Below are 24,647 nucleotides of genomic sequence, written 5' to 3'. Positions count from 1 at the left end.
CGAATTGATCCAACCAAACGTTGAAAGCGTTTGCATGTAAAGAAGACTATCAAAAATATATATTCTTTTTATGTGAACGTCGTGAAGAGATAGACATAAATTTATATATTCCCTCCGTTTCAAAATATAAGGTGTTTTGGATAAACTTTTTTGTTTCACAATATAATTCATTTTCAAGTTTCTATGTAAATTATATATTACTTTAATATTTTATAATTATTTCTATTATGCAGTCTCTTTTATGATTGGCTGGACTTTTAAAAAGTAGATCTTCTTAATCGGCGTGCTTTTAGCTAAAACGACTTATATTTTGAAACGGAGGGAGTATCTTTTTGGATTTTTCAGCAATTTTGACCACGACTTTTAACCAAAATTTTGTTTTGTCACATTATCTAATTAGTTTAATCAATTTTGTTCTTTATGAATTTAACCAGTTATACAATTCAACTATGATGTTATCAAATTTACTATTAAACTGTCGTTTTTTACTATATCATCTTCTCCATCCACTACTTTTTACCATTTTACATTTCAATCTTAATCATCTTCTTCGTAACCGTCATTAAAATCTTAACCGCACCAATCGGAACCTGTTTCTTAATCAAATTTAGCTGAGCCCGTAACAAAACAGATAAGCCCAATAGATTCACCGTTCACGCCTTTACCTGATCTCTTAGTTGGCCCATTAATAAGCCCACCCAAGTCCATAAGAAATAAGAATATTGACAATTACGAAATGACCAAAAACACCCTTCGCGCATCTCGAGATCTCTCCCTAAACAAAGTCACAACGGCCGGTGTAAATAGCCTATGCTTTTAAGGGTATTTTCGGAAACTTCAATTTGAATCTCCCAATGCTCTTTCTTTGCTCTCTCTGTCTTTTGTCCTTTTCCGTCATTTCACATTACTCTCTTCTTCTTCTCCTCTCTGACCGTTTCTCATCTCCAGCTCTCATTTTCTCTCTCATCTTCAACCTCTTAACTCTCTTCTCTCTACTCTTTCTTTGGACGAATCTGTAAACATTGAAAGGAAGGTAAAGAAACAGAGAGATCTATTTTGGGTAAGTGTTTAAGCCATTATTTTCACTTAATCAAGTTTTTTTTGTTAAACTTTCATGTGGGTTTCTGGTGAATGATTCGATTCCATTATTGCTTAGTTTTTTTTCTTTTCAAAGTTTCAATTTTTATTGTTATGGAAGGTTCATGTCGCTGGCCGTGGGCCTAACCTCCATTGTTGTTAGCTAATAACAATAATGTTGAATTTATTTGCATTAATTGTTTTTTTTGTTCATTTATATATATAGTCGATTCTCTAAAAGGGTTTTAGGACTTTCTTCTTTTACAGGTAAAAAAAAAGTTTGGATCTTTTGTTCATCTTTGTTTTTTTTTAGTTTTTTTTTTTTTTTTCTCTCTTGCTCTGTTCTATGGCTTTTTTTTCTCATTCTTGGGTTGATTTGTAATTTCTATTTGGGTTGATTTAGTCTGCAGGGTTTAAGCAGAGGTTGGTTTATCAATTTCTTTCTTCAGATTTACTCTACAATGAAGTGAGAATTTCAAAAAATTAACAAAGAAAAAACTTGGGACTTTAGCAAGGTACGACCTTTGACTTTATTAAGTGTGTTTGTATGAAAACTTGCTTCTAAAATTGTCAAACTTTTGAATCAAAAGTTTGAAAATCTCAGGGTTTTAGTGGTTATGTTCACATCTTCAGGTCTCATAATCATTTTCAAGCTCTCTTTGGTTTAGACCAATGAACTCTGTTCCTAGGGTTTGTAGATGAGAAATGTCTTAAGGGTCTGTTTGGTTAGCTGCATAGCGAGTAGACCGCTGTTGCTAGTGCGTTCTAGAGTCTAAAACCACAGTGAGACATTGTGGGTCTTGTGTCTGATTGTACTAAATGTATTTGGTGGGTATGTCAGGCTTTGAAATTGTCCCGTTGTTTCAAATGGTTAATAATCAGTTTTCACCCATACATTTGGTTTTTAAGGTTTGTACTGTTTTCACATTAGGGTTTTTAACATACTAATATAGATTTGTTCTGTTTCTTTAATTAATGGTAGTTTTTAGAGAGGTGAAAATAAACAAATATATTCTACTGAATTATTCTGCATAAGTCATGTGTTTTTTGCAGAGATTATTATTTTTTTTTTTGTGCAAATGCAGAGATTATATGGGTGCAATTTTTTTAGTATTTGTTTGATTCTGTAGCAGCACATTTTGACTAAATAGCCTCGCAGAAAGAGCAAACATATTCACATAAATAATAAGAAAGAAATAAAAAAAGTAGATTGGGTTTCATTCATATAAAGAAATGGTATACACACAACTTGCTTATTTTTTTATTCCTTCTCTTATAAAAATAGCATTTTCTAAGCATGAACCATGAACTCTTCACAACTCTTGATGAATATTTTAAAGATGTATATTCATTGTATATATGTATCTAGATATTTATGTGTAGTTCTCTCTTTTATATTTTGATCACTATTAGTGAAACATTCTTTTACCTTGAGCCTTTTTTCATATAGTTCTTCACTAGTTTCTTTGATAAAGCAAGTCCTATTTAGAGATATTACTAAAAAGATGCTTGGCCCTCCATTAACGGTCCTTGATCCAAGTATTAAAGCTTGTTCCTCTTTTTCTTTATGTATCGAAAAAATCATCATTACAAGTCTGATTCACTCTCTTCTTTCCTTCTCTTTTTAATTCCTTTTGTGGTGATTCTTGTCTTATTTGTTACTGTGTTCTTGATTCTGTTGTCTCCTTACTAAGCTCTTTTTGTAATGGATCTGCAGATGGAGACTGTGAGACCAATGGTTGTTGCTCCTAAGGGTAAACTCAGACGCAAGTTTGCTAAAGTTCTTAACATTCATAAGCTAACGGGTGTTGCTCCAGAAGGGGAAATGAAGAAGATAAAGTTCGATTCCAAAACCGCTAAGTTGTCTGAGTCTTTCTACAAGCTTGAGGAAGAGTATGAGAGAAGTCTGGCATTTGAAGCTCTTCTTGCGAAGCTTTTTGCTACGGTTTCTTCCATAAAAGCGGCTTATGCGCAGTTACAGCATTCTCAGTCTCCGTATGACTCGATTGGGATTCAAAAAGCAGACAACTTGGTAGTCGCCGAGCTTAAGACTTTGTCTGAGCTGAAACAATGTTTCTTGAAGAAACAGGTGGATCCAAATCCCGAAAGGACTTTGGTTCTCGCGGAGATTCAAGAGCTGAGGAGTCTATTGAAAACGTATGAGATAATGGGGAAGAAGCTTGAGTCTCAGTATAAGCTTAAAGACTCCGAGATTATATTTCTGAGAGAGAAACTCGATGAATCAATGAAACAGAACAAGTTGACAGAGAAGAGACTTAACGGAAGCGGACAACTTTGCAATCCTCTTGACAATCTTCACCTATCGGCACTAAATCCAACGCATTTTGTTACTTATCTGCACCACACAGTCAAATCCACCAGAGGATTCGTGAAGCTAATGATCGAACAAATGAAACTCGCCGGTTGGGATATTTCATCAGCTGCTAATTCGATCCATCCCGGTGTGTTTTACTACAAGCAAGACCACAAGTGTTTCACTTTCGAACACTTTGTCTCCAATGTAATGTTCGAAGCATTTCATCTACCGTACTTCTCAACTTCAAGCGATTCAAGAAGCTACAAGAAGAAGAAACAGAGCAATGCAGATAGAGAAATGTTCTTTGAAAGGTTTAAAGAACTCAGGTCGATGAAATCGAAAGATTATCTAACCGCGCGGCCTAAATCAAGATTCGCTAGGTTCTGTAGAGCGAAGTACTTGCAGCTTATACATCCAAAGATGGAGCAAGCTTTCTTCGGACATTTGCATTTGAGAAACCAAGTTTCTGCTGGTGAATTCCCTGAGACGAGCTTATGCTCTGGTTTTCTTGAAATGGCAAAAAGGATTTGGCTTTTGCATTGCTTGGCTTTCTCTTTTGAACATGAAGCTGAGATCTTTCGAGTACCTAAAGGTTGTAGATTCTCTGAAGTGTATATGAAGAGTGTAGCTGAAGAAGCGTTTTTTCCGGCGGCGGAGAGTTCACCGGAATCTGAGCCACTTGTCGCGTTCACGGTTGTTCCAGGGTTTAGGATTGGGAAGACTTCAATACAATGTGAGGTCTACCTCTCGCTTTCATGATCGCCGTTCGATCTAAGATTCGAATATGGACGGTGAGGATTCTTGGGCGATTTGGTAATTTCTGGAAATACTGGGGTATTTTTAGAAAATGGAGAAAAATTGTGGGCCGTTGGATTTGAAGTAGCGAAGTAGTGTTGTGTTTAATGTTTTTTTTTCTGTCTTTTGAGTTTTGTCGATATTAGTTCAGAGAAGACAGAGGCATCTTTTAGCTGTTGTCCATTGAATATTTATCTCTTTTTTTAATATAATATGTAAATATTTTATATGTTTTTTTTGTGCCTACTTGGAGAAAAATAAAATATGGAGCGTAATGTTGGAAATTATCGAACTTTTTAGGTGTATAAAAGATTTGGTCTATGATTGAAATCCAATAATATTTTAATAATTGAAATGTTGGTAAGATGCTATTTCGTAGTATAGAATTTGCAAGTATAAGCATTGGATCCATTCTAAATGAAATGCTGGTCTATGAACCATCCAGCACACTGTCTCCATGTGTTGTGTTGGCACATGCACATTACAATCCTCGTCCACCATTTTTTCTTAGAAAAAAAAGTGTAAATGTGAAAAGATTATAATGGTGGATGTATTTTTCTGCTAATTGATTATCTACATGAACACGAATAAAAGCCAATTTGTTTGTTTGTTTTTGGGTTCATTTTATGTTTAAATATTGTTGATAAGGTGTTACTGATTGATTATCGAAGAAATTAGTTGTATTGACTACAAACACGTCAATATTTTGTGGGATACTACCACAAAGGCGGTGCTATCAAAAGTACATCGAAACGATAATATTATTTTCATTAAATTATTGAGTTTACACGTATTGGTATTTGGTGTGCATTTATGATATAGTTTTTTTTTTCTTTCAAATTTTAGTGATGAGTCTGGGCCAAGAATCTAACATCAATTGACCAAATATTATGGTGGGGTTCGGATCTAACTGAATAAAATCTTTTTAAAAAATTGGTTTCAATGTTTGTCGGAAAAGCTCCTCTTTTTTTCACTTTTACCGTTGTTTAGTGGTGCTTTGATATTGAATAACCTACCTAGCTTGATCTTCATCAATTTACAACCTCTATAAGTTCATGAATGAGCTGTATATATTTTCAAAAAAATAATCTGAAAAATATAGTATTAGCGTTACTTCCTAGAAGATCTTTAACTAATAAAAATTCGGAATTTTACATGTAGATAAATTTTTGCAAAATCATTGATTTTTTTTTTTTTTTTGAACAAATACAAAATCATTGATAGGTTCGTATGTTTCTGATATATCTTTTGGGCCCTTAATCATATTCAAGATCTTACATGCTCACCATTGGCTGGGTCTAGGCATGTACCTGGTTAGTTCCTGGTTTGGCCTTAACTTTTATCGGCAATACCAAGACAGATTCGGTTCATAAATAAGCCAAAAACAAAAAGACTCGTTTATGTACCTGAGTTAAAATCAGGGATCAAAGAAATCAGTTTTAGATCAATTAGTAGCTAGTACGGTGTAATTAACAAAACAGTACAATTAAGAAATTTGCTTTCACTAAGACACTTTTCTTTTGTCCAAACTAACATGTCTTTTAGAATAGATGAAGTACTTATCTAAATACGAAAATGAACAATTTAGAAATATGAAATATATCTTAAAACAAATCTGAGAGGTACGAATTGTTTTGGAAATTGATTCATATGATTTCAAACCTAAAAACAAGAGTACAAGACTGATCATGAACGATCATGAACGAAGTATGATAGCCAGAGATTACTCATTGAATGTGCTTTGTGTTCAGTTATTGTGAAGGCATTCAAGAATCCAGTTATTGGAAATTTCTTGATCAAGTTTTTTTATGTGATTTTTCTAATCATACCATCGGAAAATAATCAAAAATATATAGCAGCATGAGAAATAAGTCATATATAACGAAAATAATAGGATTATAGTTATAATACAGACACTGATCAATTGAAATAGGTAAGTACTATACACAAAACATAAAGCTTTAAAACAAGAGTTGAAATCTTAAAAGAGACAGCCCATAGAAATAAGAATTCCTTGCAAATGCAACATCTTAAATGTGATTAAATTAGCTGTTTTTAAGATAAAATCCAACCAATCTTAAGAGAAATATATAATAGCATCAGAGTTGAAATAAATAAATAAAACAAAGTCTAGCTAAAGTTATCATGAAGACTTGGACACACTTAATTACATAAACTTCATATTCTCTACAAAGTCTAGAAAGGTGTAAGGGAAAGTAAAGTGATGCTTAAACTCTTCAAATCCCTTAATATTGACTCTTGTACAAGTCTTCCTCTCCATGTTGTAGAAGAAAATGCAGAAAGTGCTTGGTAGATAGCATGGGTACGGCGAAAACACAATCTCTCCGTACAAGTCATTCCAACAATATTGTTGTTGTGGACTATAGGTGGGAGTATGCATATACTTTTGGACCATTTATGTTTTCCAGCATCTTCTAGAACATACAACACAAGTTCTTCTTCTTGTCTATACCAAGCTGCATAGTAATGTAAACCTAATTTACCTTTGCAGTTGAACAAAGTCCAATTATTATACACATCGAACATGCCATCTATGTTGATAAAGCTGACAAATATATAATAGCATCAGAGTTGAAAAAAAAAAAAAAAGTCTAGCTACAGTTATCATAAAGCCTTCAACACACTTAGATAAACTTAATATTCTCTACAAAGTCTAGAAAGGTGTGAACCAAAGTAAATTGATGGTTAAACTCTTCAAATCCCTTAATATTGACTCTTGTATAAGTCTTCCTCTCGATATTGTAGAAGAAAATGTTTGATAGATAGCATGCGTATGGCGTAAACACAAGCTCTCCGCTACTAGTCATTCCGACAATCATGTTCTTCTTGTAGACTATGGATGGCAGTATGCATATACTCTTAGACCATTGATGTTTTCCAGCATCTTCTAAAACCCACAACGTAAGTTTTTCGTAACCCCAAAGGTTATACTGATGTGCACCTAATTTACCTTTGCAGTTAAACAAAGTCCACGTATGATCTCCATTTATCTTAATACGGCCGAATTTCTCAAACCTAAAGTCAAAGCAAACTATCTTATAGCTATAATATCCTTTAGCGGAAGCTCCGTAATACAAAACTCCATTTATGCATATTTCATCACATCTAGGAGTATGGGGAAATACTGGGTCTTGGATCTTCCTCCATAAACATTTTCCAGTCTTCAATGTCAAAACGTAAGTAGATTTGGGTGTTCCATCACGTGACCATTCCATATACAAGACTTTCCACTTTTTGCTGATCGGATCAAAACTAAAATAGCTTCTTTTAAAACTTGTAGTTGCTGTCACTTCGGGTAAGGTTATGGACTCTCCCGTAACGGGGTTATAAACCACCTGCAGTTTTCGTTTCAAATCCTGAAGAAATACCAATCCATTGAGCGGGGGACATATATTGATTGGAAAATCTTTGGGAAAATACTTATAAGGGGTGGCTACAAGAGAAGAGTTCTCATCTGGATTTTGAGGTTGAGGTGAAGAAAAGACGAATAACTCTTTATCAACTTCCAAAGCAAACAAGAGCCGTGGACGAGCTACAGACTTAGTCAGGAACAGCTCTGTGAAATCAGGACTACCTAGTATGGATTCCCATAATTTCGATACGCAACGAAACCTAGCTATAGACCTTGCGGGAACTCTCGAGAATATATCGATAAGAATCTCAAATGGGATTAGGTATGAGTAATTTCTTACCGCGTTGGAAGATTGTGTGATCAATAGATCCTCTGAGAAATGCTGCTCCACGTTTTTCATGGTGGATGTTTCAAAACCCTAGAATCACTCTTTAGTAAAAGGATCCAAAATGGGCACTAATTAAGCACTCTTTAGTAAAGATTGATGTTATCTTATCAGCAACTAGTGTTTGACCCGTGCTCGTGCTCTGCACGGGCGAAAATAACATTAGTTTCTCAAAGATATTGCAAGGTAAAAGAAAACTAATTTCATAGTCGGGATGAGAAACCTAGTTATTGGGTAAATTAGAAGGAAACAAAATCTTTGAAATTTTTAAATTTTTTTTATTTCGAGAAAAGTTGCATGAAAACAGAATTAAAAAAAAATGAAGATGAGGAAGTTTGTTTTTTTTTTGTAGGGGAAGCAAGAGATCGTGGGTGGTGGTGGGGGGCGGGGGGAGAGGTGATGGGGAAAAGTCAATTTTGATTTTAATCGTAAATTAGTGTAAAAAAAGAAAAAAGTGAAAGTACATAATTTAAGATTTAAGACACGTGGTTGAAGGATAAATGTGCAGTTATTAGAGAAATGACTTGTGATTTATTAAATAAGGATACCAAAATATATTCGGTTTATATATTTAAACCAAAAGATTTAAGGGTTTGATTGATTTGTTCATTCGGTCCAGAAATCTCAATTCTTCGGTTCATGTACCAGAGTATTAAAGTCAGGGACATTTTCATAGAAATTAATTTTAGATAAAGTAATAGTTAGTACGATATAATTATAAAAAACATATGACAATTAAGCAAATCTTCTTTTGCTGAAACACTCTTCTTTTGTCCAAACTGACATGTCATATAAATCTTTTACAAATTAAAACCAGAATCAAGGTAAGAACAAACATTAGTGTTTTACTGTTAAAATAGGATGCAAAACCAAAAAAAATGAACAAATTGGACAAAATAGAAACAAGTTTCACCTGCTACTAGTGCTTGTTGGAATTGTATCCTTGATTGAACCTGCAAAAGAGAAAAAAAGCTTCATGAGATGAAGGAGGAGAAGAGAAGAAGCTAAGCGAAGAAGAGCGAGCAAAAAGATGAAGAAGATGTTGTGTTTAACCTTTTACCAAAAAAAAAAAAACAAAAGAATATGTCGTGACAAAAAGTCAACGACACAAAGAGAAAGATGCAAAGTCAACATAAGAAAGGTGTTGGGCTTTGTGGTTTTGTTGTAATGGGCTGAAGTTAGGCCCAAGTATATTTTAGTTAATGAGTGTGGTGTTGTTAGTCTAAGATAGATTGTGTAAGAGTGAATTAAAGAGTTGGGAGTTCCAACATAGTAGAGTGGCTGATGTAAGTCTTACTGTCTTAGGATAATGATGTGGTCTAGAGTCTAAGTGTGTGTACTGTAGCAAGTGGAGAAAAACCACTAGATGTATGTGTTGTGTACGATTATCCAAGAATATTATCAATGTAGAAGATTAAAAATATAATGGTTTTTGTTCTTCCTCTCTAAGACAATGAAATTGTAAATGAGTGTGAGTGATAGAGAGAAAGTAAGAATCACAACATTGCTCATTAGTGGTCACATTTGCTAAATTGAACACTAGAAATGTCTTGAAGCAAATCTTTTAGAATAGATGAAGTACTTATGTTAATGAAATCTGATAGGAACAAATTGTTGGAAATGGATTATTCATATATGAATGATTTCAAAACCTAAAACAAAAGAATACTTAATGGGGAATAACTCTTGCAGCGAAAAATGGATGGCGTATAGAGCTTCAATACACAACGACACTTAATTAGCTCTATACTTCAATGGTGATCACGAGAATATATTGATGATGAGTTGGGAGTTGGAAAATATGTGGTAAGGAGTGTTGCATCAAGACATTTTTAGGCAAATTTTAGAAGTGTGTTAATTTTGTATCTTCTAGACCCACAACTTACGTTTTTTGAAATCTACATACATGTCTAGTTCATATACTCGGTCATCATATGCAGGTGATCATGACTTTTGATCCAGAGAACGCTAACCAAGCTATTTGGTGCTTCGAAAAAACGTTATTGTGGGGAGGAGGGGGATTTTAACAATGTATAAAGTATGCAACATTATAATAGAATTAAATTAGCTATGTTTTGAATTAAGATAAAATCCAAAAAATATTAAGAAATACATATTTTTAAGAGTTTGAAAATCCAAAATATAGTCTCAAGTTATAAAACCTTGAACCTCATCACTTACATAAACTTCATATCCTCTACAAAGTCTAGAAATATGTGAACGAAAGTAAATTGATGCTTAAACTCTTCAAATCCCTTAATATGGACTCTTGTACAAGTCTTGCTCTCGATATTGTAGAAGAAAATGTAGAAAGGGATTGATAGATCGCCCGCGAACGGCGAAAACACAATATCTCCCGTACCCGTCATTCCAACAATCAGGCAGTTGTGGACTATAGGTGGGAGTATGCATATACTTTTGGACCATATACGTTTTCCAGCATCTTCTAGAACCCACAACACAAGTTCTTCTTTTCTAAGCCAATTTGCATACTGATATGCAACCTTTGTAGTTGAACAAAGTCAACTTCTCACCACGTACCATGTCTTTATCTAATTTAATAAAGCTGAATTTCTCAATCTTAAAGTCGAAGCAAACTATCTTATAAGATCGTCGAGATTCTTTAAAAAAAGCTACGTAATACAAAACGCCATTTATGCATATTCCATCATACCAAGAATAATGGGGAGATACTGGGTCTTGGATCGTCCTCCATAAACGTTTTCCAGTCTCCAATGTCAAAATCCGATGAGTATTGGGTGTTCCATAACGTGACCAAGTCATACACAACACCTTAAACTGTTTGCTGATGGGATCAAAGCCAAAATAGTTATCTCCAACACCAGTCGTTTTCACTTTGGGTAAGGTTATAGACTCTCCCGTGACGGGGTTGCATATCACCCGCGGTTTTTTTCTTCCCAAATTCTGAAGGAATACCAATCCACCTAGGGCGGTAGATACTCTGGTTGGAAAATATTTGGGAAAACACTTATAAGGGGTGGCTACAAGAGAAGAGTTCTCATCTGGTTTTTGAGGTTGAGGTGAAGAGAAAACCAAGAACTTTTCAGTATATTCCAAGGAAAACAAGAGCCGTGGATGAGACACAGACTTAGTTAGGAACTGCTCCGTGACATCAAGATGACCAAGTATGGATTCCGATACGCAACGAAACCTAGCTATAGACTTTCCCGGGACTCTAGAGAACATTTCGATAAACTGGGATTGGGTCTGACTATTCTCTTAACGAGTTCGAAGATTTTCTCATCAATAGAGATCTTCTGAGATCTGCTGCTCCCGATTTTTCATGGCAGATATGTTTCAAACCCTAGAATCACTTCCAGAGCAAAATCAACTTTCATGGCAATTCTGACTCTGCGATCCTAAATGGGCTCTTAGGCCCAATTACTTAATCACCCATTTTTTTCTATTTGCGTGTTTCGTTGGTATTGAATATTGATGATTGTACATTACTAATTCAGCGAGTCTTGGGCTGGCCCTAATTATCTCTACCAATACTAAAACAGATTCGGTTCATATTTAAACCAAAACCAAAATTAATTTCAATTCATTTGCTCATTCGGTTCAGAAATTTCAATTCTTCGGTTCATGTAACAGAGTAACAGAGTATAGAAATCAAATTTAGATCTAAATTAATAGTTAGTACGTACGATGTAACTATCACAAAGATTACAACAATTAAGCAATTATCCTTTAGCCGAAACATTCTTCTTTTGTCTAAATTGACATGTCATATATATGTAAATCTTTTACAAAACCAAATCAAGGTAAGAACTAAGAAGAACAAAACGTCAGTTTTTATTGGACATAAACAGAAACAAGTTTCACCTGCAATTAGTGCTCATTTAGTGGTCACAGTTGATAAATTGTACACTGGGAATGTGTTGAACTTTGTAGTAATCTTCCCCACCTAGTACCAGTCTCTCAGTCCACTCTCTCTTCATTCTTTCTATCTTCAGTTCTTTTAAGGAAGCTACGTATTCGAGCCCATCCGGAAGTTGCTTCAGCTTTTTGCAATTATCTACCGTCAAAGTACGAAGACATGGCATCGACCCTTCTTCTACTCTCCACTCTACCAACTCTTTTTTATACGACATTTTTAGAGCAAGTAGTTGAGGAAATCCGCCTTTCGAGCACACCATTCTACTTCCCAAGAATGCACCAGATGAAAGATAAACCGATTTCAAATGAAGCAACTTTTCTAGAATCGGCATCGGATCTTCCTCCATGCGGCATCCGATTAGCCATATGTGCGCAAGATGGGGAGGGAATCGGTATTGATCTGGAAACCTTGGCATATGCATTGACAAGGTTAAATCCTTTAGATGAATAAAGTCAAGAACGAGTCCTCCGCCATGATCAGCCACACTAACTTTTTGGAAATCATAAAAACTAAGCGTCTCCAGATTTCTCAATTCACCAAGAGATGACAATAGACTTTCAAAACTACATCCGCCACTGAAAATCACATTGAGAACCATGAGCTTAGTCATACGGAGGAGGTCCGTCACACTGCCGTGTTTCGTTGAGAAATTCGTCAACGACTCCAAGTTCACTAGATCGCGTAATTCCAACTTGGTTTTAGCAGACATTGAACGAGGTAAGCGAAGGTATCTCAGTTCTTTCATCTCTTTCAAAACATTTGGCACATGAACTAGTAACCGATCAGCAACACCTAAGTTCAAACAGAGCAGAAGCTTTAGATTTCGAAGAGAAGAAGGTATATGAGATACCCCAGCCTCGTATAAGCTCAAGAATCTCAAGTGAATGAGATCTCCAATGCTGGATGGTAACTTCCCTTCTTCAAACTGTACGTAAGAAAGATCTAACACTCTAAGCAATGGCAAACATCGGAAATCTTGAGGCTTCCAAAAATTTTCCTCAACTCCAAAAATCAAAACAGATCTGGCTTTTTTATTGTCTTTATGTCCCAGCATATGAAGTGCATTACCACTATGTAGAGCAAATCTGCGAGATGTACAAGGAGATTGAGCATTGATGGTATTCAAGGTAGCTGTAGGGACTTTGACAATTCGAAGAAAGTTCTCTTCTTTGGCTTTAGATAAACATACTTCTCTCATCATGTCATGCATTTGACAATACTCTATTCTGGAAGTCAAATAGCTTTCTTCAACAATAACCATATTTCTCCTCACTAGCTCATCTAGGTAGTTTTCTCCACTATCTTGAATGGTTGATCCATCATCAAATGACGTTATTATTCCTTCCGCAACCCAGTAATTGAACAATGTCTTTACTTCTATCTTATAATCTTCAGGAAAATGGGCCATGTAAAGGAAGCAATGCTTTAACTGCATAGGCAGATCTTCATAACTTAGAGACAATACTCGGTAAACCGAATTGGGATTGTCGTCATTTACCCCAGATTTTCCTACGATCTGAGTTCCAATATTGCTATATACTCTTTTCCACTCGAGAACTGTATGTTTCTTAGCTAACAACCCTCCCAACACTTTAACGGCTAACGGTAGTCCTCCACAATATGTGACCATTTCTTTTCCCATGGCTTCATCAACCCTGAATTCTGCAAACCATCACAAGATAATATATTTTAAGATTTGAGCATTGAATAAATATAAACATCTAAAAGCGAAAGAGAAATTAAACTTCTTGGCCTTAAGGATTCATAACAGAAAATATAAGATTCTTGCTCTTAGTTTATGTATGAGAGCGTACCAGTTTCGTCTCTCCTAGAGCTTACTATCCTCTCAAATAGCTTCCAACTTTCTTCGGGAGTAAGGCTTCTTGGTCTAAAGGCAAAACATGTTGGATCCGCATGTAAACCAAGACCTTCGTTGCGGGAAGTAATTAACATTTTCCAACCTGCAAAAAACATCTCGTTTTTTCATGATAGTGAATATAAGGCATCTATCACTAATGTGTGTCGAACTTGCTTTCATCTCTCTCTTTTTATAATCACGTATAAGTTAAGTGCTTTATGTATGTACAATTAGAGCTCACCTCTTTTATGTGGAAACACCGCTTTTATTCGGTCCCAGTCTTCTTCTTTCCATACATCATCGAGGACAAGCAGAAATCTACCAGTTTCCAACAATTCAAAGAGTTCACCTTGGAGTGTATATTCGTCCATCTGTACAATATCCTCATCATATGGTCTAAGATCTTGCAAGATCCTCTGCCAAACATCTTTTCGCGTAAACTGTTGCGAAACACAAACCCATGAGAATCCATCAAAATGGCGTCGGACAATGTCATGATGAAAAACTTGTCTAGCGAGTGTGGTTTTACCAATACCGCCCATACCAGATACAGAAACCATTTGAATGTTATCATTCTCCACCAAATGATCAACCAATTCTTCAACACTCTGATCCAACCCCACAAGATCACTTTCAGAGTTTTTAGAAAATGTTTGTCGGATCTCCCTTTGTCTTTCTTGAAGAGAGAGTGAACGTCCACCACCATCGTTAATATGTTGTATCCCTAAACTCTGCATTTCCACAATCACCTCAGAGATCCTCTTAGTTATACCTTCGATATCATAAGCAAATTTCCGGCGATCTACTAAAAAGCAAGCAAGTCTTCTCACCTGCTTCTTGATACCTTTTTCTTTTCCTCTAAGTTCGTTCAGAAGAAACGATTCTATTATATCATCAGCATCATAAACAATGTCCTTGACATCTTCCAAGAAGTTTCTCACCCTTTCTGTTTCATTTTTCTTAGCATCTGCATCTTTTAATAACGACTGTAACCTTCCCAGCTGACGCTTTAGTCCATCAACTTGCTCATCTATTCCATTCAATCGCGCAGATTCTCGACTGAGAAGCTCCCAAAGCTTCTCAACTCCAAACGACACAACTGCCACAGCCATACTACAACAAAGTACAAAAGACGGATCAAAGCAAAACAAGTAGAAAGAAAATATATATATATGAAACTAATACAATAACAAGATTGACCACTGGTTGCGGCCTTCTTTGGAAGAAGAGAGATCAATTTTTTCAAAGTCAAAGTCAACCTTATCCAACTACCAATCCATTGGCTGAGGGTTCTCCACAGTAATATGTTATGACTAATGATCGATTTTGCCACCTGTGATTCTTCATTCTCATCAGCTAAGAGATATTTTATTAAAACTTATTCTTGAAACTCAGCATCATGACACTAAAGTTCCTTTGAGGTCCCCATTACTTTCTTGAATTAATACATGCAAAGTATCAATTTGCTGATCTAAATAATTGAGTTTTCATAGTCAAAGTTTAATGTGTAAGAAATTTACCCTGAATGAAGAACACATGTTCAGTATGAAATCCATGGAGCTAATTTGCCAATCTGACTTGTACTGTCTTGTGGAACTTTCAACTTGGTGATGTTCCCATTAGTCCTGCAGGCTGCACGCAATGGCTTCATCACAACTTCAATTGGTTTCATTGGCATGTTCTGTATCAGTTAATTATACTTCCTACTGCTCTGTATCAACTAGTTATATGGCAGTTGCAATCCAAACCAAAAAAATGTTAACTTGTTTACAATTACTTATACTTCTTAGAAATCCAAAAATTGTAACCTGAATCCGGATGAACCGAAAAGTAGAAAAACAAACCAAACCCCGGTTTTAAACTACCGAAAATTGGCAATGCCGTAAACCAAACGGGTTCAAATAACCATTCCATACAGAGAGCTAAATAGCTGTTTCATACAACATCACTAGTTTAATGTATTAGAAGAGTTTCTATTCACCTTCCATTGTTCGAACTCCATGGAGTTTAACAAGAAGGAGCTTGCGTTTTTATGACCACCACCTCCGAATCTCTGAGAAACCGGTGTTGTATCTTCTTCTGCAACACTCCTCAAACTTATTTTCAGTTTGTTTTCATCCCCAAGCTCAGGAACTCTGTAAACAACAGCTCCAACACCTCGTAAATTCAGATTCTTGCTCTTTGCAGCCAATTGATTACCTAATTCGCTTCTAAGCTCTGCAATCTCATCTGCATTTACAGCTAAACACCGTCCAAACTCTTCGTCACCTCCAAGAACAATCTCATAAGACTGTTCCAACGCCTCGTGAATCCGTTTATGTTTCTTAGACAAACTCTGTTTTCCTCTGTTGATCACACTTTCATGATCCAAAGAGAGTAGCTGATCAAACAATGATTGATTCTGATTAAAGTCGTATTCAATCTTCAAGTCCAAGATTCCACTGTTAAATGCTTTACTCTCTGGTAACTCCCACTTCCATATATCCGCATCTTCAATATACTCGAAAACACGTCTCATTCTCTTAAAATCATCCATCTCCTTGCAACTTCCTCTACATTCTTCAACCAACTTCTGAGTAAAATAATCAAACGCAATAGTCGCACCACTTCTCTCTATATCCAAAAGACTAGTAACGTTCTTGCAAGTCAAAGAGACATCACCTAGACTCTCAATAGCGGTTTTATGATGATCGAGGATCACCACATTGTCGACTTTAGGAGAGACTTGGTAAACAAAACCAGGAGGTCCAGTGAAATCAAGAAGATAAAGATGACTGATTTCTTGAAGTGGAAGTTGGTTGATTGTGATTGGAGAATAGACTGTGTTGGGGAAGAACAATGAAGGGATTGACTTTGCTGAGAAGTAGAGATGAGCAGCTAAAGCGGCGAAAACACCGTCATGGCAAGGATAATGGTAAAGAACAGCCAACTTCTTCTGCACCATCTTCTTCACTCCAAGATACATTCCTGAAAACCAAAAAAAAAGATCAAAACTTTTTATACAGAGAGCTCTACACTTATGTCAAAGAGCTGATTCCGAGATGAGGTAAAACAAGAAACTGAAGTTTATTAATGTAGTAACTTCACAAGAACAAATTGGGAAGATAAAGTGATAACATTTCTTATTGCCAATTATTTGCAGAAGCAATTCATAAATCAAACAGTTGGCAAAAAAAAGAACTAAACTTACAGAGAGTGTGAATCGGAATTGATGAATTTTGGATTAGCCGAAGAAGAAAAAAAAGCTAAAGACTTTTTGAAACTAACGAAAGAACAATTGTGAACCGAAAAAAAAAAAAACAACCTGGAATCAAATCTAGGGTTCTCGGAAGTGTAAATGACGGAAATACCCTTAGTTACATTCATGTTTTGATTTTAAACTTATGGTCGCAAATATCAAACGGCTATATTTTTTTGTACAAACTTTTAGTAACGTTTGGAAATTTTCTATCTCTAACAAACCCCAAATACAGCGAGAAATAACATAGACTATGAAGTCATTTATATGTACGTAAATAAACCAAATTATGAATTGAGTTTTGCAGGTTGACCATATCGATTATGAATTCCTCTGGTGGAGGTTCTGATTGAAGACGTATGGATCAGTTTCAATCAATGGATTTCTCTCTGGTCAAGTTTTTAGCCAAAACAAAGTAAGGAAGACGGAAACATTTTCGTCAAACGAATTGAAGTCGTTGTACCACTGATGCCGCCATCACCACCTTTAACCCTTGCCGACACCACCGTCACTGTATACATGATCAAAGCCACCACAACAGCAGCTCTCCACTACCAAAGCCAACGCATAAACACAACAATCACTGTATGTATCCATAAGAAACCAAAATAGTATAAATTTCCAAAATCACATTTTCTTCCTTAACCAATGCGACCTTATAAACCGGGCCTTGTGGCCTAGTGGTAAAGGGGTCACAGCTGTGACTTCCGCCACCAGGGTTCGAGGCACGGCCACTGGCAGGTTTACATAGGGGAATTGCCAGCCTCGTGGGATTAGTCCTTGGGCCTAGGAAGCCTTTGGGAGACCCGCGGTTATTCAAAAAAAAAAAAAAAAAAAATGCGACCTTATATATTTAGTCATTATCTATCTTCTATTAGGATTAGAATTAGAAGCGTACTTTAGTTAATCCAAAGTTAAGTAAATATCAAACAATCATGATATTAAGAAGTTATCTTTTAAATCAACTCCAAGAAGGAAACTCATACCTCAATAACAGAGCTTGGTTCAGCGATGAGATCATTCCTCTGTACCACCACGTTACAAGCTATGGACAAGAGGTAAGAGCTTTGAATAGGAGCACTAAGCACATTCTTCCATTATCTAAACTGAAGAGAGCCCATGTGGTAACTATTCACCTGTATTACCAGAGAGCTTTGCAAATCTCTCTTCTATTTTGTTCCTTGCCCTGTATTACCAGAACCAGAACAAGGTTCACAGCAACATTAACTTGCACGACAGGTGACCTAGCACGGCAGCATTGCTGATAAAGGACCATCTTCCTTTTCTGTGTTCAACAACAAATCAAGAGACGCCGATATCACGGGTTCTTTGCACATTGTTGTAGGTATCATAACCGACCATACCTTTGCATCATCAGCATTCCCTCTATGCATACTACTGATAACTTTACTTAGAATCTCCAACTTTCCACTTTCACATAGCTTTTGCAGAAATCTCTCTAGCCTGTCCCTGCGAGGCTTATAACCTTTGAAAAGCATTTCGTCCAAGATAGCCGCAGCTTCTTCAAATTGTAAACCTTCGCAAAGCCCATCGAAAACTATTCTATAAGATAAGGTATCAGGGCTGCAACCTCTTCTGGGCATATCTTCAAACAAGTAAGTTGCTTCTTCCCATTTTTGGATTCTAAACAAGACACCAAGTATCATGTTGTAGCTTATAACATCTGGTTTCAAGCCCTTTTCAACCATTTCATCCAAGACTCGATAAGCTGATTCCGAATCATTCTCAACACAGAACCCGTTAATCAGTACATTGTAAGTCACTGTGTCGGGTTTGCATCCTTTTTCACTCATTTCTTCCAAGATCCTCGATACCTCGTTTGATCTTCCAGCTTTTATAAGCGAGCTAATCAATGTAGAGTATATAGCTGAGTCTACTTTAATCTTTCCTTCGTACGCCTCATCCTTAAGCTTAAACGCAAAACTCAATTCACCAATTTGACAAAGCGCTTTGACCAATGACGCATAAATGTGAACCGTGGGACGTACTCCATACACTTTCAACATATCTTGCTTCATCTTCAATGCTTCTTTCACCCTCAAATTCTTGCACAACCCGTGAATCAACGTCCCAAAGGTAACTCCAGTGGGCTTCACTTTTTTCTTGACCATTTCATCGAATAGCTTCAAAGCATCATCGAAACACCCTCTCTGAGAACATCCATGGATCAGTATATTGTAAGTACAAGCGTCAGGCTTACCAAACTCATCAATACTCGAAAGACGTTCCTTCATTTTCTCAAACTCACCGCACTTAAGAAGTGTGTTCAAGAGAGAGTTCAGGGATTTCACAGTGCGTTGGCAACGGTATTGAGGCATTTCGTCGAACATGTGGAGTGCACGACTAGGTAATCTTCCACGGCCGAAGAAATTGATTACATTGCAGAACAGAATCTCTGTAGGAACGATCCGAGTATCGGTCTTGAGCTGGAGAAGTACCTGATCTAGCTCGTCAAACATCTTGGAGCCACCAAGTTTCGTGATGATGATATCGTAGCAAAGAAGCGAGTATCTAAAGGGTCGTTTCGGGTTCGTTGATTCTGGATCAGGGTTCCGGAAAAGCTTAATTGCGGCGGAAGGATCATTCTCACGTCGGAGGAGAGAAGCGAGCCTGAAGGAAGAGACAGATTTCACGGCGGACATTGGTTTCACGGCGAAATGGGTCTAAAGTCTATAAAGTACCTTATTATTTTTTTTTGTGCAAATAAAGTACCTTATTTAAGCCTAAGAGCATGTACATGGGTGATACCCATTTAGTATCATTAGGAATTTTTTAGTATTATTTATAATGTTTGTTTATTGTTTGAGATTTTTTATGATACTCCTACTAAATATGTTTGCATAGGTGAGACCGGTTTAAGTATCATAAAAAAAAAAATTGCAAAATCAAAAATTAATATATTAAAACATAGGATTACAAAATGTAATATTACAATAAAAAAAAAAACGTAGAATATAAAGCAAAATAAAACATAAAATTCAAAAAAAGTGAAAAAAAACATGATGATAAAAATAATTTAGTCGCTTGTAGTCAATTACCTTGGCCCCATTTTTGCCAAATATGTTCAATCAAATCTTCTTTCAATTGTCGATGTGTTTGTTCATGACGTATTTGAGCTCGATTGGCCATCAAATTGTTCACATTTGTAGCTGTCTCTGTAGAAAAAGAGTTGTCTACTTGAGAAGTCCCGCTTCCTTCGCCTTCTACGAAATCAGATAAATCGAACTGAGTATCTTCGTCTCGTTCATCTTCTACAATCATATTGTGCAATATGATACATGCTCTCATTATCTTGCCCATTCGCTCTTTATCCCAAAACAGACCTGGGTTTCGAATAATAGCAAACCGAGCCTGCAAGACTCCAAAAGCACGCTCGACATCTTTTCTCACTGCTTCTTGACAACTAGCAAATAATGATGCTTTCGGTCCTTGTGGGCGGGTAATTGATTGGATGAATGTTGCCCACTTCGGATATATACCATCTGTGAGGTAATAACCCATTTTGTATTGATGTCCATTGACTTCGTACCTGAGTTGTGGAGCTCGACCTTCTAATATATCATCAAACACCGGTGAGCGGTCAAGAACATTTATATCATTACACGTACCTGGAGCCCCAAAAAAAGCATGCCAAATCCATAAATCTTGTGATGCCACGGCCTCTAAAACAATAGTGGGTTTTCCATGTCCGCGTGAATATTGTCCTTTCCAAGCCGTAGGACAATTCTTCCACTCCCAATGCATACAGTCAATGCTTCCTACCATTCCCGGAAATCCGCGTTCCTTTCCAGAATGAAGTAACCGTTCTAGATCCTCACGTGTAGGCCGCCTCAAATATTCGTCTTGGAATAAATTTATTATGCCATCTACAAAATTCTCTAGTGCTTGGCTCACAGTGGTTGCGCCCATGCGGAGGTATTCGTCCATCGCATCGTTTGCAAGACCATATGCCAGACGCCTAATTGCGGCAGTACATTTCTGTAGGGCAGATAGTCCTTGCTTCCCAGTAGCATCGTCCCTTTGTTGGAAATATGGAAATTGAGAAAGACTTTGAACAATACGAACGAACAACGGCTTGGTCATTCGAAATCGCCGTCGGAACATGCGATCATGGTAAACGGGGTCATCCGAAAAGTAATCGTTCCATAATCGAATATTTCCTTCTTCCCGATCTCTCTCTATATTAGCAGCCCTTTTTTTCTTTTTTTTTCCCGCTATACGTCTACTGTAATTATCTAAACCATCTTCAAAACAATTTTCAATCCTTTCCTCTATAATATCATCAAAAGAGTCATGATCATGAGAATGTGATGCCATTACTTTTTAAGAAGCAAAACGTACAAAAAAACTAAAAAGAGATTTGTGTTTTGAAAAGGAAAACAATTGAAAGAGAATTGGTTTTAGAGAAGGAAAACAAATAAAAGAGACTTGTTTATAGAGAAAGAAAACAAAGAAATATTTTTAGAGAAAGCAAACAAATAAAAGAGACTTGTTTTTAGAGAAATAGAAGAAAGACTTGTTTTTAGAGGAATATGAGAAAGAGGAAGAATCGTTATGAGAGTTGTATTGAGAAATATGAGAACACAAAGACATATATATAAGAGAATATAAAATCATACATTGTGCATCATACAATATAAAGTAAAACATTGCCGACCATACATTGTCGACAATAATACATTCATTCATACAATACAAAATAAAAACAACTAGGTTCTGACCATAGAAAAACAACCACTTGCGACCATACATTGTGCCATACCAAAACAAAAAACAAGTGGCTTCTGCTTACAAAGTACATCCGAGTAAAAACAGTCACAGTACACTACAATAAAGCAAAAGAACCACTCAATCCATTCCTTGCCGACATCACTAGCTTCCAAGAGGAGGGCCTGCACATAATTAAGCAAAAGAAAATCAAATCATACGACATATTAAGTAAACAAAACAACTTAACTAACAACACATACCTAAAGACCAGAATATTCATTCTCAGAAACAAACACATTGCTTCCAGACAGATACTCTTTGATAAGAGTGTTCTTAAGTTCAATTTCCATCTCACTCAATCCATCAGACCTTCCAAGAAGGCTGTCAAGTAGCTTCTGCTTGGAGAGTCTCTCTTTGAAAGCCAAATCTTTCTCTTTCACTTCCCACAAAAGCTGAAGTTCAGCAGCAGAACCAGCGTCAGCTCCTTCAATCTTTCCCTTTCCTTTGGACTTGGCTAAAGCCTTGGCTGCCTTGACCCCTATTGGCCTTTTAAGACTATCTTCTTCTACTTCAGAAAGTTTAGCTTTCTTCTTAACAGGCAGTTTTGTCTCACACCAATTGCACCATTTCTGATCAGTCTTGAGGATTCTCCATACATGCTCAAGACTGAACTTGGTTTTTTGATCCTGGTGGTACAGCTTGTAGGCAAGCACAAGAACGTCATCTTCAGTCTCTCCACTGCGAGGAGTCCGAGAGGCAAACTCATAACAGCCTGCAAACTTCATGACAAGCTCATTCATTTTTTGCCATTTCTGCTTGCAAGTGTTGGCCTCTCGGATGGTGAGCTTAGAGACAGCAGGACATGCAGCATAATATACTGCAACCCTATCCCAAAAGGCAGCAGATCTCTGCTCATTCCCTACAACAGAGTCTTTGGATGTGTTGAGCCAGGCACTTGCAAGTGCCTTCTCTTCAGGAACACTCCATCTCACTCTAGGTTCCCTAGCTACTGCTGTGGGTGTTTGGGATTCAGAACAAAGAGGTTGTGAAGGACTGAGAGGAGGAGGCTGTGAAGGACTGAGAGGGGTTGGGTTTTCTTCTTGGCTAAACAAGAGATTGGTAAAGGATTGAGAGGAGGAAAAGTTCAAGTTGGAAGCCATTTTGTGTTTTAGTTCAGTTTAATGGTTTGTTTAAGTTCTCAGAAACTTATTATAAAGACAAACACTCATGACAAGATCAACCAAATTTGTATTGAATACGAGTCATTATAGTTCAGTTTAAGTGTTTGGTTTACTAATTCAACTCACTGAGACACTTCCCATCTCATAACTTCAGTTAAAAAAGCTAATGTCTCATCATCATTTTAATTCCCTTTAATTTTAAGTTCAGACTTGCATTTAATACAACCTCATCACCAACAATATCTAGATCATTAAAAAGACTCTATACACAGAGAAAATATTCTTATACAGATGACATTAAATTCACTCTCAACAATATCTACCTAATCACTATTAAATTCAACTTATCAGTTTCTAGTCAATTCAATTGTTCAAAATATCAATTCAAATCAATTGAATTCATTTAAGTTTCAATTCATTGTTCCTAATCTCTATTCAGATCGGATGCAGCTTTAACACACAGAAACTGGAAACTGATAAGTTTTACCTTTCACCTTTGCAGCTTCTCATCGTTTCAGGATCTGACAATTCTCACCATCCTTGAGTGACTCCACAGCTGCAAAACAATATTTATAAAGGTCAAAATAATGATCCTGTGATCAAAATATTGATCCTGTAAACCAAAATCTTAGTTTACCTGTCCATCAACAATTATGAGAAGAACATGGTATTGCCCTCCACTTTCTTCCACAATTGTCATCGTCCTTTCAATAATGGGTGCAAAAGAAGTTGGCCTTGTGACAGAAGCAACCATTGCTCTTAGTGACATCAATACCAACAATCAAATTCGATGACTCCAAACCAGTATGAGAAAGAGCACCTATAACCTATAAAAACCAAGAACATTCAAGAAACATAACCAACAAACACAAGAACTCACAAGAATCTCATAAACATGACCAATCTGTGGAAACTTCTTCTTGCCTTGATTCTTTTGCGGAAGAAAAGGCGCCTGAAACCCAGAACTGTATGATGAAACAGGAGCCGGTACCACAATCCTTTAATGTAACCTATAAAGAAACAAGTTTGAATTTTTCAACGCAAATATCAGAAAATAATCTAAAAACTGAGGAAAGATCCAATCTTTGTTGACTTGTTCAAATCAATCAAGAAATTTAAAGCCCTAATATGTGTTGAAGAGATAAAGGAATCTAATTTAGCTCCTTCTAAAAGGATTAATCATAATCGAATTGAAGCAGATCTTACAAAAGAAAGTCTCACAATCAATTTCAAAGAGAATCAGCTCATTTTTCAGTAGATCGAACGAAGATCGGATGAAAACCGAGAGAGCAAAATGAGAAATGATGTATAAGATGAAGAATAACCTCGGAGAGAGACGGAGTTGGAGCGGTCACTGCTTTCGCCATTGAAAGTGTGTGGTCAAGAGAAGCTCGAAGAATCTTCAGATGACTGGAGAGCGACGAGGATCGGAGACAAGAATCTGTTTTTTTTATGATGACACTCTGAGAGAAACCCTAGACGGCCGGAAGAGAAGAGTAGGTACCGAAAGCAAGATCGTGAAGACGAATCGGCGGAGGAGAGGGAAACTCGAAATCGGCGGAGGAGGAGGAGTTCTAGGTTTTCTCGGGAGAGAGAGGTGAGAAATTTTTTTTTCTCTGCCTTTAGCCAAAAACGCGTTTGCAGCACCAATCAGCACGTGCCACGTCGACTGATACCCAGTATCAGAAGTATCAGTCTACTGATACGGCTCAGGCCCAAAAAAGTTGTTTGGTCTATTAATTAATATTTTTTGGGCTTATGATACCCACAATAAATCACCGCTGGGCATGG

The 24,647-nt window shown here is 36.6% G+C and overlaps 6 protein-coding genes and 1 long non-coding RNA gene across 16 annotated transcripts; 1 reads left to right on the top strand and 6 right to left on the bottom strand.

Annotated features, from left to right (window-relative positions):
• The first annotated feature begins 574 nt into the window (after positions 1-574).
• Positions 575-4,425, top strand: LOC9327812 (IRK-interacting protein). Of its 6 annotated transcripts, none has more exons than XM_021011500.1 (3): positions 575-1,060; positions 1,527-1,592; positions 2,795-4,425. In XM_021011500.1, exon 3 carries the CDS (start codon positions 2,795-2,797, stop codon positions 4,151-4,153), a length of 1,359 nt encoding a protein of 452 aa, XP_020867159.1. In that variant the 5' UTR covers positions 575-1,060; positions 1,527-1,592; the 3' UTR covers positions 4,154-4,425. The 6 variants fall into 6 exon arrangements, with proteins under 6 accessions (XP_020867159.1, XP_020867158.1, XP_020867156.1 ...); XM_021011499.1 differs by having other exon boundaries at positions 576-1,060; positions 1,488-1,592; XM_021011497.1 differs by having other exon boundaries at positions 576-1,060; positions 1,481-1,592.
• A 2,340-nt stretch (positions 4,426-6,765) lies between these two features.
• On the bottom strand, positions 6,766-8,011 carry LOC9327811 (putative F-box protein At1g53360). The gene has a single exon (XM_021011510.1). It carries the CDS (start codon positions 7,960-7,962, stop codon positions 6,835-6,837), a length of 1,128 nt encoding a protein of 375 aa, XP_020867169.1. The 5' UTR covers positions 7,963-8,011; the 3' UTR covers positions 6,766-6,834.
• Positions 8,012-9,969: 1,958 nt separating this feature from the next.
• LOC9327810 (putative F-box protein At1g53360) lies at positions 9,970-11,521 on the bottom strand. Its single transcript, XM_021011517.1, is given in 2 exon segments — positions 9,970-10,449; positions 10,451-11,521. Coding segments are annotated over 2 exon segments (1,029 nt in total). The 5' UTR covers positions 11,155-11,521; the 3' UTR covers positions 9,970-10,124.
• A 152-nt stretch (positions 11,522-11,673) lies between these two features.
• On the bottom strand, positions 11,674-15,316 carry LOC9327809 (probable disease resistance RPP8-like protein 2). Of its 2 annotated transcripts, XM_021011474.1 has the most exons (5): positions 15,227-15,310; positions 14,966-15,039; positions 13,948-14,819; positions 13,663-13,809; positions 11,702-13,510 (listed from the first exon to the last, which is right to left on the bottom strand). In XM_021011474.1, the coding sequence occupies exons 1-5, from the start codon at positions 15,260-15,262 to the stop codon at positions 11,811-11,813; spliced, it is 2,829 nt and encodes a 942-aa protein (XP_020867133.1). In that variant the 5' UTR covers positions 15,263-15,310; the 3' UTR covers positions 11,702-11,810. The 2 variants fall into 2 exon arrangements, with proteins under 2 accessions (XP_002891747.1, XP_020867133.1); XM_002891701.2 differs by lacking the exon at positions 14,966-15,039 and having other exon boundaries at positions 11,674-13,510; positions 15,227-15,316.
• LOC9327808 lies at positions 15,247-17,991 on the bottom strand. 4 transcript variants are annotated; one of them, XM_021011520.1, is made up of 3 exons: positions 17,931-17,991; positions 15,688-16,673; positions 15,247-15,338 (listed from the first exon to the last, which is right to left on the bottom strand). In XM_021011520.1, exons 2-3 carry the CDS (start codon positions 16,669-16,671, stop codon positions 15,306-15,308), a joined length of 1,017 nt encoding a protein of 338 aa, XP_020867179.1. In that variant the 5' UTR covers positions 16,672-16,673; positions 17,931-17,991; the 3' UTR covers positions 15,247-15,305. The 4 variants fall into 4 exon arrangements, with proteins under 4 accessions (XP_020867179.1, XP_002891746.2, XP_020867178.1 ...); XM_002891700.2 differs by lacking the exon at positions 17,931-17,991 and adding an exon at positions 16,897-16,992; XM_021011521.1 differs by lacking the exon at positions 17,931-17,991 and adding an exon at positions 16,897-16,992 and having other exon boundaries at positions 15,249-15,331.
• Positions 17,101-19,650, bottom strand: LOC9327807 (putative pentatricopeptide repeat-containing protein At1g53330). Its single transcript, XM_002891699.2, has 2 exons — positions 17,931-19,650; positions 17,101-17,527 (listed from the first exon to the last, which is right to left on the bottom strand). Exon 1 carries the CDS (start codon positions 19,605-19,607, stop codon positions 18,189-18,191), a length of 1,419 nt encoding a protein of 472 aa, XP_002891745.1. The 5' UTR covers positions 19,608-19,650; the 3' UTR covers positions 17,101-17,527; positions 17,931-18,188.
• A 2,632-nt stretch (positions 19,651-22,282) lies between these two features.
• Positions 22,283-24,594, bottom strand: LOC9330500. Its single transcript, XR_002329224.1, has 4 exons — positions 24,182-24,594; positions 23,737-23,866; positions 23,494-23,683; positions 22,283-23,412 (listed from the first exon to the last, which is right to left on the bottom strand). It is a non-coding gene; the product is annotated as an uncharacterized LOC9330500 (long non-coding RNA).
• Positions 24,595-24,647: the final 53 nt, after the last annotated feature.

This window comes from Arabidopsis lyrata (genome assembly GCF_000004255.2).
Source record: "Arabidopsis lyrata subsp. lyrata unplaced genomic scaffold ARALYscaffold_1, whole genome shotgun sequence".
Classification (NCBI taxonomy): domain Eukaryota; kingdom Viridiplantae; phylum Streptophyta; class Magnoliopsida; order Brassicales; family Brassicaceae; genus Arabidopsis; species Arabidopsis lyrata.
This window is presented reverse-complemented; position numbering and strand designations above follow the sequence as displayed.